The sequence below is a fragment of the Tympanuchus pallidicinctus genome, unplaced genomic scaffold (genome assembly GCF_026119805.1).
Source record: "Tympanuchus pallidicinctus isolate F22 unplaced genomic scaffold, pur_lepc_1.0 scaffold37, whole genome shotgun sequence".
Lineage (NCBI taxonomy): Eukaryota > Metazoa > Chordata > Aves > Galliformes > Phasianidae > Tympanuchus > Tympanuchus pallidicinctus.
In genome coordinates this window covers 642,207-654,289 of record NW_026294755.1, presented here as the reverse complement: position 1 = coordinate 654,289, position 12,083 = coordinate 642,207, and the positions used below count along the sequence as shown (strand labels likewise).

At 51.3% G+C, this 12,083-nt stretch overlaps 1 protein-coding gene across 8 annotated transcripts in view; it reads left to right on the top strand.

Moving 5' to 3' along the window:
* The first annotated feature begins 9,013 nt into the window (after window positions 1-9,013).
* Window positions 9,014-12,083, top strand: part of TLK2 (tousled like kinase 2) — a 43,610-nt gene continuing 40,540 nt past the window's right edge. For 4 of the 8 annotated variants that reach the window (XM_052699493.1, XM_052699489.1, XM_052699497.1 and 1 more), the window contains exon 1: window positions 11,170-11,258. In XM_052699493.1, the coding sequence (XP_052555453.1) occupies window positions 11,178-11,258 (81 nt within the window). In that variant the 5' untranslated portion in view covers window positions 11,170-11,177. Of the gene's footprint in view, window positions 9,223-9,488; window positions 9,507-10,608; window positions 11,259-12,083 lie in introns of those variants that run through there. The other 4 variants (XM_052699491.1, XM_052699494.1, XM_052699492.1 and 1 more) reach the window with 4 other exon arrangements.

The following is a 12,083-nucleotide window of genomic DNA, read 5'->3' as shown; positions in this document are numbered from 1 at the left end:
CTCTACTTCCTGCCTTTTTTAGTAGAGGAAACTCAAAAATCATACCTTGCTACTGTCCTACCTTGCTACTGTCCTGCCCTTGGTGGATCTTCAGTAGAGTTCAGGAGTCAAAGCATGAATATAGCAATGCTTGGGAGGAATTCTTTAACTCTCCAAATCTTGCCTGTAAGCCTATGGGCTTGAAATGCTGAAAGAAACAATATTAAAGGCAAGAGAAAATGCCAATGAGATTCTGGATTCCCCTTCCATCCCTTCCACTTGCCTCTAACATATTTATCTTCTGTTGGCCACGTGTTTGACCCAACCCAGGAGTTGTGCAGCCACTGTTATGTTTTTGTGCTACAAAGTCTGGGCCCCAGCAAGGCTGGGAACTCAAAGTCTAGGCAAACTGCTTCTCAAGGCCCCCAGGAACTGAGCAATTTCATGTCTCCTCATTTTATTCAGGCAAAGAATCAGGCTTAGCAAAAGAAGTGCAGTGAGGGTTTGACATGATGTGATTCATGTAACCAGCTCTGTTGCTTGCTGTGAAACGCTTCTGTATGTTACTGGTGCCTTGGGCAGTTCCCTGAGGTCCTTTCCCTCTTGGTCCCTGGAGGGGAGGCCACCTCCTGGGATTGCTTTAACCCCCTGGAAGAAAAATTGGGGTAAACAAGCAGCTTAATTAGTGTGAATTAAAGTAGTTTGAAAAATGCCTTATTAATTATCCAGGGGCTTATATGCAGCACAGGAAAATATGTTTTTAATTATGAACAGGATTTATTTAAAGTTGACGGACTCCCCTTTAAGTTCAAACTCCTGAAAGGGAAGAAATGAAGACCAGCAATTTATTTCTTTCTACTTTGAAGGCTACATCCCAGTTGTCTGCCTGGTTTTGACTTGGGCTTCATGCAAAAACTTGCAGCCCTGTCAGCCTGCAGCCATTCAAGTAGCTCTGCACCTTTCTCAACGTTCTTCATTCTGCTGTAATATTTAAGCAGTCATTGAACACAAACCACGCTGGGCCAACAGGCTTCTGCTTTCAGTCCTTACGGTGCTGTTCAGAGAGCAGCAAGTTAATGGCCTTGAGTTGAGCCAGGCCTCCTACAGACAGATGCCATCTGAGCTTCATGTATGAATGTCTGTCAACTCCCATTCTCTCTGTAGCTGCTACACTCCTGCAACTCCAGGCCTTGCCTCCCACACCACTCTGCTCAGGTACCTCGGTCCTGACTTGCAGCAGCTTCTGCCATTCCCACTTTGAGCCTGCTGAGCAGGCTGGGTTGCACAATGTGTTTCTAGCGCATGCAAAGATTTCTTGAGTTTACTTTCACTACATTTCACTGGTTGTTTTTTTTTTTTTTTTTTTAATCTTCTAAGCAGTGTGACATTAATTTTAAAGCAATTCTGAACACATCTGCTCAAGTTTTGTTCCCAGTGCTCCAGCCTTGTGGTCTGTAGCTGACAGGCATTGCCAGCATGGCTCGTCAAACCTCCCAGGCAGAAGAGATGATTTCATTGCTCTTCAGAGGCACTGCCCCTGTGATTCTGGAGCCAGACATTGTTGTACTTCAGAAAATCTGGTCCTGGCTCTTGCCAGAGGATGGTGGGTTTCATTGGATGTTTGTAGATTGTTTTGGCTGGAAGGGAATCTTATCATCACCGATTCTGACCCTTTGCATAGCGCTTTCGTGTAGGGATTGTGGCGTTGCGCCCACGACTTGGGCTGAGCCTGAACAAAACCTTCAGAAGGGCTTCAATCCAGCTGTGATGCTGAGGGTTCCAGCAAATAGCAAGGAACACGCTGCCTCCTCGGGTATGTGTTTCCTCCCACAGCATCCAGATTTCACAGGTGAGCTCTGGAAGCTGGGGGGCAGAAGGGGACAAAGACAAGAGAGCAGGACAAGACAAAGAGAGCAGGAATCTGAGAGTGCTTCTGATATCCTCACTTCAAAAATAAATACGCTGCAAATTCCAGTGAACGTTAGAGCTTCCCTGACAGCACAGGGATGCAGGAGACAGCAGTCACCCTTAAGGATTTTTATGGCTACAACAAGTAATCACCAAATGCTTCTGAAGCAGGCACAATCATCTTCCAAATGCTTTGGCTCCGCCATCTCAGGTTATGTCACCACCATTTCTGGTTGTGTAGTTACTTGCAGAGCTCCAGGATAAATGAAACCTGATTGTTTTCAATGAAAGAGGTGTGAGTAGAATTAACCTCTGTGCATGCCTGTGGCTTCTGTCACTGCATCGTAACCAAAGCTGAGTGAGCTTTCTTTCTGTTGTCGGCATTGGGAAGAGCCTTTGGATGCTTTGCAGTGATTCCCTACAGGAATCACGGAACCAAACAACTGTTTTTCCTGAGCACAAATGAGATACGCACAGGTTCTAGTGCCTGGAAGTGAGATTGCTGATGGAGACGAGGCAGCAGGGTCACCTTGAGTGATTTGGTGAGCATCCCTCCATCTCTGTAAAGATGGATGTAGGGAAACTGAGTCATGCAGGGATGGGAAGAGATCTCTTCTTTGTTCCAGTTCAGCCAACTGGACTTTATTAGTCAGTCTGAGCAGCGCAACTGCTTTTGATTTGGTGCCATGTTACAGAAAAATCATTCTAGAAGAGAATAAGCATGTTTAGGTACTGGGAGAATGTGTTGAATGCCCAGGATCACTTTTGCAGTTGTAGCTATTCATCCTCCCAGACAGGGGTGTGTGCTTGGCACACATCTTTTTTTACAGCTATCTGTAGGGTTCTTACTTAGTGATGTTGTCACATACGCTTTCAGGGCATGATAGAAATTATTAGAAGTGCAGGGAGGAGGGATGAGTTTTTGGAGGAGGCTCCTGTGAAGCATGGGGCTCTAAAGGGAAAGGAATTGTCAATTCTGTGCTTAATCAGCAAAGCTCTGAAGTTTGTCCTCAACTCCTGCTGAAGGCAGTTAAGTTCCTGCGCTTAACTGCCTTGCAGAATGGGAGCTTGTATTGCAGAGAAAGTGGGACACACGGCAGGAAATTATCTGTGCAGGCAGCAGCAGTGCTAATTTGAATTGAGTGAAATACAGCTACCTTTGTTATGGAGAGCCCGAGCCCAGAAGTGAGGGGTGTGATTGGAGATGTCGTCCCTCAGAAGGCTTTTGCTTTTGAAAATGTGGGTTTTGACCCCTACACAGATGTGACAACAGTTGGATGAGTGGGACCTGGTTGTGGTTGGAAAGCAGCGATGGCAGAGATTGCTAGCATGTGCCTGGAGCTGCCAGCCTGTTGGCTCATGGCGTTTCCAGGAAGAAAGAACAGCCTAGTGAGATTTGGACCCTGCTACCCTGACTCATTCAATGCAGAAGCCCCAAAGTCTTCACTGCAAGCAGCAGCATGGAGCATGTGAGCAGCAGCTTGATTTGGGGGAGGAGAGCTAGCATGATTGCTGTATTCAGGTTGTTTTGATGTTTCGTAGTCCGAAGGACTCTTGTAGCTCTCAGGTTTTCAGTTTATCTGAGGGCTGAGGAGTACTGGGGCCAATTTGAAGCCAAACCTTTGGCTTGTGAAATGCTCTTTCAGCTGATGTGGAACGGAAAGCTGCTGTTTGCAGTCCTGGGTCGTGGGGGCCAGGCTCACACCCCTGTGCATGAGGCATACCAGGGTATCTTCTGCACAGCTGGAGGTGGAGAAGGTGCCACCCTTCTCTGGGGTTATTGGATGGATTTCCTCATTTAGAGGAAAAAATGGCTGATCTCCCCTCAGACTGCTGCTTTATCCAAGCACCAGGCACTGCTCTTGGTCCCCCTCCTCAAGACAGATCCACCGAGGCAGATGCACTTCACTACTTTAATTACACAGCTGTACATTTTTCCTGTATTCATCACCAAGGGTGGACATGAAGAAGTCGATCGAGGTTGCGTGGAAGACAAAATCTAACTCTTCCTTAACTTCTGTAGTGACTTCTTCCCTACTGAGACAACCCTCGTTGTGAAGGTTGGTGTGTATTTACACATAGAGGCTGAATATACTGCCAAAAATATGCATGCAGTAACTCCAGCTTTACAATGGGATGTTGATTTAATTTTCCTCTTACACAAATCTGAGAGCAGTTTGTTTAATAGAGGCTTTCACAAAGCCCTGTGAGGTAGGGTGTTATTATGCCTGTTTTAAACAGGAGGAAGAGAAGCAGAGGACGAATCCTGCAGAGAATAATATTCTCTTGTATTCTAGGAAGTAGTAGTGAATGAGGACGGGGAAAGGTTTGCTGCACATAGAGGAAAATCACACCATTTCTGGGGCGTGCAGAACAAAACAATGGATTTCACTGATGCCATGTGCTTTGGGGAAGTGAACAGTGATCACGGAGGTATTCGTATCCTACCTGTGAGTTTTGGCTGGGGTGCTTCCTCCAGGCAGGCAGGACACGCGCTGCCTTGGCTCAGGCACTGCTCTGAGGTTGTGCTCTGCTTGCTGCAAGCGTGGAGATTGTGTGAGCTGGATGCTTTCCTACTGGGTTCGGGTATCAGAGCCTCCCTAATGGGATACCTGAAGGTGTAGACAGAGGGAGGGGCAGGAAAAACCTCCTAGATAAACTCCATTGTGTGGGAGGGCGGAGGCTCCCAATGGCCTCAGGAAGGAGTCAGGTGATGGCATGTTATCTTGGAGCAGCTTTCTCCCCGTCTAATGAAAATGAGAAGAGACCCTTTTAACTTTCCTAGCGAGGGAAGGGCTGTGCTGGAGCCTTACTACATACTAGAGAATCCGTGCAGGGGTGAGCTGTTTTGAATGCCCTGTGTCTGACAAACTCTCCAGTTGCAGTGTGGTAGGACAGCCTGCTCTGCAGGCAGGGCTTGGCCTCTTCTGGATGTGATGCCTCGAGGTGAGATCATCCCCCAGTGCTAAATCCATAAGAAACCTGTTGAGTGAACTGATTTTGTATTTTTCCATCTCAACAGCTGTAAAATTTCCAGATTTGAGATCACCGATGACAGCTTTCATGCTTTAAAGGTTGAGGCAATTTGGTGCTTTCCTCGGGTCCTGGATTGCTGCTATCGCAGAGGGATCTCAGCTCTCCTTTTTCTGTGTGTTACGTTATGTCAGTGCATTCCTACACCTCACGGCTGTACAGAAACACGAGGAAAAATGCAGTTAGAATCTTTTACAAGCCTGGAAAGCAAAGGCAAAGCACTGATAACACACACACAAAAAAAAAAAAAAGATAACAACCTTCAGATATTTTATCTTCAAAATTCATGACAAAGAACTTGTTAGACGCTGCGTTGCCGTATCTCTTAAATCTCAGCACATTTTTGCCAAATCTAACATTGGTTCAGAGCACAGCAGCGCTGTAAAGGTTTTGCTCTCCTTTTTGCTAAGCACGGTACTGGCTGGAGGAAGCTCCAGTTGAATTCAGTGACAAAATGGCTGCGGCAGCCGAGTAGTTCTTCCAAACCGTGATAGAAGCGTAACATGCCAAAGATATTGCTGACATCCAGGGAGAGAAAACGGGAGTGCTGCCACGGGGGGATGCAGCGGGAAGCTTTGCTGCTGGCTGATGGCAGACCTGGAGAGCAGGATGCTGTATGAGAGGGATCTGGCACAGATGAGGGTGTAGGAGGGCTGGCTTGCCCCCACGGATGAGATAATATTTGGTCAGCCCTGTACGTCCTGCATTGCTCAGAGCCACCCTGCCCGCCAGCTTTCAAAGCAGCTCCTCTAAACGGACCGGTGTGTCGGAGCTGCAGCATCTCACGTGGAAATGGGGGAAAAGTGAGGAGTGTTTGTGTGCCGTGCAGGTTTACTGCGTGAAGAATGGAAGGTTTATTGCATGAGGATTCTTAGAGATCCAAATACTCCAAATCCACTGAATACTGCAGCTTGAGATAACCAGACTTCATTTTCCAACTGTTTTATTATGTTTATATGTTCTTAAAAGTAGTATCTTCATGTTTGATGCTAGAGCTTCAGATTGAATTGGATATTTTCTTATACAACGTGTTTAAATTCTTCCACATCCCAACCACTTTGAATCACCAAACCTTTCCCTGCTCAAACGAAGTCACAAACAGCTTTTCCATGCAAGGACATCTCAATACGTTCAGTTTTTCTTCTTTAGGAAACAGATTTTTGTTTAGAAAACAAAAAACAAACAAACAAACCACCATCAGACTCTGCTGAGTCTGAATCTGAGGTATTAAGTCCTATGGGAAAGAATGCCATAACCAAGACCCGAGCTGAACTGTGTCTTATCATCAACAAATCCATTTTTACATTGGATCCCATTGCTGTGCCAGGGCACACAGGCTTGTGCAATAAGAAAGGAAACGCTGCATGGGGATGGTGCACCTCTGCTCCGAGTGGTGCTGTGATGGAATACAGCAGGAAAACTTCCAGGATCTCCGATTTAGAGGCTCTGATGGGGAAAAGTCCCATCGCTGGCCTCTTGCAGAAGCTCGTGAGCTCGTCTGTCCCCCATACCTACCGGGCGCTTTGCTGACAGCACACGATGCTCTGAGAGGAAATCTCCAGAATTTCTGCCCACGGCCATAAATGCGGTTACCTGTTGATTCCTTTCCTCTCAACAGCACAGAAGGGCGAGCTGCCTCATCCTACGGGAGCTGGTTTGGTGTCTTGGAAAGGAGCTGTGGCTGCAGATGTTACGTGGAAGATAATTTGGGGAGGACAGCATTTGGCTTTGCAGCAGAGATGGGGCTCTACGATGCATATCCCAACCCTTTTGGCAAGGCACAGGAGGGTGGTGTAACCTCAGCTTATTGCTGAAGTAACCACCCACGGCTCCGACTGTGTTGGAGAAAACGTTTGTGTTTGAAATACGTGCTCCAGGTATCCAGGAGCCTTCAGCCTCCCAGGGTCCCCACCAAAACGACCCCCAGCTCCTCCAGCACACAAAGATGAGGCACAGAGCGCTGGATTCAGCAGTGCAGCATCTGGGTTCCTGTTCAGTGCTCTGAGATCACAAACTGCCCCGTTCAAAGCTCAGCCCTGAGTGCTGGGATCCTTTCATGGGTCCAACAGCCCCCCAAAGCATCTCCTGCCTCCACCCAAAATCAAATGAAAACAAATGAAATGTATTCATCCTTTTGAACCATGCTAACTGCAAGTGGTACTAATTAGCGCTCCCCTAAAGCGCTGTGATTAGTTTAGCAACTAATTTAGAATATTTACCCTAAAATGTCTCCTCTTTTTTTTGGGGGGGGGGGGGAGAGGGAAAGCAGGTCGTTTATTTATTTCTTTAACAAATTCCTACTGCTGGCTGTGCTGAAAACGTGAATCACGCAGTAGGAGCTGAAGCTGGAGTGGCTCTTCTACAGAAAAAAGAAGAAGAAAAAAAAAGCAGATTAAAGTACAGGAAACCCAGCTCGTGAGATGAGGCAGGCGCCTCGGAAAGCCATTTGCAACACGGAGTTAACGAATAACGCCGGGCTCGGAGCACGATAAATGAATGAGTGCAAAATAACAGAGCTTCCCCTCCATGGTGCTGCAGGAACGGTGGTATCCCCCCCCCCCGGGGGCTGAAGCTCAGCAGTTCCCCTTCACCCCTCTCCCGCTGTCGGATGGGCTTTGCTTTGGGTGCTCGGTTTTGGGCTCTGACACCCCAACCCAGTGCAGATCCCATCACTGATCCGCGCCTGCCTCCCCTCGGACAGGCCTGGCCACTTCCCGACGTGCTGCTTTTTTTTTTTTTCCTATTTTTTAATTTTTTTTTTTGTCAGTCCTCCTCCTTCTCGCTCGCTTTTCAGAAAGCTGATTCAGCCTTGCAGGCGAGCAGGTTGCACCGGCAGCCAAAGGGGCGACCGCGCTGCCACGCCGCCTCTGGAAGAGCTTTCTGCATTTCGATTCTCTTCTTTCTCGTCTTCTCCCCCCCCCTCCCCCCTCCTTTTTTTTTTTTTTATTTTCCAATCGCATCGTCTTGGCCTTAGAAAGGCAGCAGCGAGCGCAGAACCGCCGGGCTGTGTCTGATGGCTCCGTCAGCCCCAAGGAAAGGGATGCGAGGGGCAGCCTGGATCCTGGGGGGGGGCTGCATTTAGGATTACACCACGATCCTGGGAGGCTGCGGGGGTGATGAAGGGGGGAGAGCAGGGCCGGGGGGCAACGGCATGCCTTCAGCCCAGGGGATGGAGCTGCTCCGGGGAATGGGGTCACTGCTGACTGGGGAGGATGGGGACATACCCTCACAGACCCCCCCCAACTCTCTCTAAGGACACCTTTGGGAGGGGGTTTGGGGGATCAGGTCACCCCTAAGGAGGGACAAACGCCTCTAGGGCTGTCCTGACCCCCAGCCCCGCCCACCCCCCGCATTGAGCCTGCTGACCCCACAGCCGACCCTGACCCCCATAGGCCGCCCCCAGCCCCGCCCCGCCCCTCCCCCCACCCCTCCGTACCTGCTGCCCCCCCACCCCAGGCCCGGGCTGCGGCCCCTCCCTCTCCTTAAGCCCCGCCCCCGTCCCACTCGAGGCCACGCCCCCAGCTGACCTGCCCCCCCCCCCCCCCCCCTTCCCCCCTTCCCCCCTCCCGCGCTGACCTGCCCTCCCCCCCACCCCCCCCTCCGCCCTCTCGCCGCCGTGCAAATCTCGCGAGACGCCGCGCGCTTTCACCACTGTGTGTGCACCAATCGATCCGGGCCGGGCCGGGCCGAACGCCGCGGGAGGGGGAGGGGTGGGAGGGGGAGCACCGGCCCCGCACCTGCCCGCACCGCGCCGCCCCCGCCGAGCGAAGGGTCTCCGTCGCCACCCCCTCCCCCCCCCCCCCAACGAACCCCCCCCCCCCCCCGCCACCTGCCCGGGCGCCGCACCCGCCGAGCCCTCCCTCGGGCCTTTGTCCTGCCGCGAGGCCTCGCCACCTCTGCCGGCCTTCGCGCGCCGCGCTCGGCCGAGGCTTCTACGCGAGGCCGGGGATCCGCGGCCTAGCTCCGTCCCCGCTCCGCCACCCGAACCGAGGTTCGCCCCCGCCTTCCACCCCCCCCACCCCCCACGCCCCGTTCCGCCGCCGTTCCCTTCCCCTCCGCCCTTCTCCCCCGGGCACCCGCAGCGGCGGCTCACGAGAGGCCGCGGAGCCGCCCCTGGCCTCCCCCTCCCGCCCGTGCCTCTGCCGCCGCCGCAGCAGCAGGTTCCCTCCCTCCCTCTTCCTCCTCCTCCTCCTCCTCCTCCTCCTGCCCCCGGCGGCGGGATCCGAGCGGTGCCCGGGGAGCGCCGGGCCCGGGCGGGAGGGGAGAGGAGCGGCGGGGCGGCGGCACGAGCAGCAGCGCCAGGTGAGAGAAGCCTGGGGAAGGAGGAGGAGGAGGAGGGAGGAGGAGGAGGAAGAAGAGAGGGGGGGGCGGTGGGGATCCCCCACCTTCCGTGGGCCGTGGGGGCGGAGGGGGCGGCGGGCGGCGACCACCGGGGGGAGGGAGGGCGGGGTGGCGGCGGAGCGCTGGCCGCTGCTGGCCGCGGCGGGGCCGGGCCGGGGTCAGGCGGAAGGGCCGCGGCCTGTGCGTGCCCCGAGGCGGCGGAGCGAGGCCTGGGCCGCGGGTGTTCGGATCGACGCGAGGCCCCGGTGGGGTGTTGGGGTGTATATGGGGAAGGGGGGTGGGGGGGGAAGGGTAAGAACGGGGACGGCCCTGGGGGAGCGCGGTGAGGAGGTGAAGAGGTGGGCACGGCCTTTAGATCTCCGGCCTGGCAGCGAGGCGGTGACGGGAGGAGGCAGGCCGAGGCGGTGCAGCGGCTGGGCAGGCTGCTCGAACAACGCGTGCCCGTGTTTGGAGAGAGGGGCCGCGCGTCGCCCCTAAGAGCTGTCGGGAGGAGGGCAGGGAGGGGATGCCATCCGCTGCCACCAGGGATGGATGGATGGGTGGGTGGGTGGAGGAGGGCTTTCCCCAGACCCCTGCGGGCAGAGGGGCTCAGGGCTGGGGGCGGTTTGGTGCGACCCCTTCCCAGCCGGGCTGCCCCTTCCCCAGCCCGGCATCCCCGCTGTTCCATCCCCATAAAGGAGAACAGAGCTCTTGAACACCTTTAGGGCTCGCCTGTCATTTTCCTCACTGCACAGATTTCCTGTTTTGAAAACTAGGCTGATAGCTTTGTTGGAGCAAATAGTAGAAATGGGGTTCTGTGGTGACTGCGTTTGGTTGTTGAGGCTCGTTGCTGGTTGGGGAGAGCGCTTGTGAATGATTGATTCACTCAGCCCTCTGTAACTTAGAGCTGCAGCATTTGGAGGAAACAGCAGGGACAAAATGGACAGTTAATAAAAGGAACAACTGTATGCTGCCTGATCTAGAGGGCACTTGCTGCCCTTCAGGAACTTTCCTCCTCACATGCGCTTCTTTATACAGCAAATCTTTATCTTCTGTCCCTTTTTTTTTTTCCCTTACCTTCGTCTGGGAAATGAAACTGGAACAGACATTTCTGGAAATGATGGACTTGATTGGTGCATTTGGGAAGATGCGATTCGCAGTCAAAATGAAAATTGAAATTCATCCCTTTTTTTTTTTTCTTTTTTTTCTTTTTCTTTTTTTTTTTTTTTTCATAGTTCAGTGTCTGCATTTTACGTTTTATGATTCTTCACCTCTTCACACAGCCGTGCTTGTTTGGTCGGTTGTTTCTGAACCTCTCAAGTGATGGCATCCATGGCATCAGATTGCTGAGAGGTACCCCGGGTGCATCCAGTGTAGAGATGCAGCTGGGGGTATCCAGTACTTCGTAACAGAGAGATGTAAACATGCATCATTTTCCTCTGACAATCCCTTTCCGTGCTTGGAAGAAGCAGAGCTGTTGTCAGTGAAATCTGGAGTTTTGGGAGACCTTCTGTTTTAGGGGTTGGCCAAAAATAAATTCTGGGATGAGGATCTTTGCTTTTTTCTCCCAGTCGTGCAGGATGGATGGGAAGCTGTGAAGCCTTTAGTCATAACGCTCTGGTCCTGTGTTTTCCTTTTAATAAAGCATCCAGTGGGAGAATGTGACATAATTGGTTTCTTGGATTAAGAGATCTTGAAATGGCTGGTGCTACAGAGAGAAGATGAACCTCTCCATCAGGGTTGTGGTTTACGTACAGTGATATGGTGACAAAATCATGCTGTTATTGCATGGCAATCTCATATTTCTCTTGCAAGAAAATGCTCTCTACGTGGTTATGAAAACAGGCACTTGTGAGTCTTGTCAGTGGCACGGGATCTTAAATCTCTCCTTTCCTTGCATTGCATAATCTGAACATTATTCTCCCACAGCAGCAGAAATGATGGAAGAATTGCATAGCCTGGACCCACGAAGGCAGGAACTACTGGAGGCCAGGTTTACTGGAGTTGGTGTTGCTAAGGTGAGTACAGATACCTTCAGTGAAAGGCATGACACCCTGCACTGCTTTCTTTTCTTCCTCCCCCCCTTGCTAATTTTGCTTTGCTAGCAGGATGCGTTTGTATCCATAGCTCTGTTTTGACTGCTGATTTGTCTGAAGTATGTTGAAGAGGAATGAAAATGGGATCTCTATGAGCAGATGCAGTGTTGTACGGAAGATTCGGGGTTCCAAATGAGTTCTCAGGAGTTGCTCCATCTTAAGGCAGCTTGCACTCCACTAAAAAAGGACGGCTTTGTCTTTGGGAATCTTACCTGTCTCTTCCTTTCTCCAAGTACGCATTTGGGAATTGGATTTGGCCCCTTGTTGGATACAGTTTCAAGTTGATTGTGTTTAATACAGCATGTAACCAGGCTGAATATTTTCAGGAATTTGTACACGCAGTTCTTTCTGGGTACAACGTGTTGAAATTGCCTACTTTCTTGGTTGCATGAAACACACCCAAAAGTACTTGAAGGTAAACTTTCCCCTATCAGTGATCCACAGCCTGCTGGTAAATCCCATCTTTGTCCTCACATACAACTTCAGAACTACCCAGTAGCTGGTTTTCTTAGGTGAGACACCTAACAACAACATTGTGTGGCTGCTGGACGTGCTAGCATTAAGTTATTAGCTCTCCAGATGTTGTTGGTAGTGCTAAATTGATTTCCTCTCTGAGCAATGAAATGGTGGCAGAACTCATTTTAAACTAGGTCAGTGATAAGGAGTTTATTTTTCATGAAGGTGCTGAGTTTTGAACGGCGGAAAGGTGGAAGGTAAAACAGCATCTTTGCAGTGGAACTTTTGGAA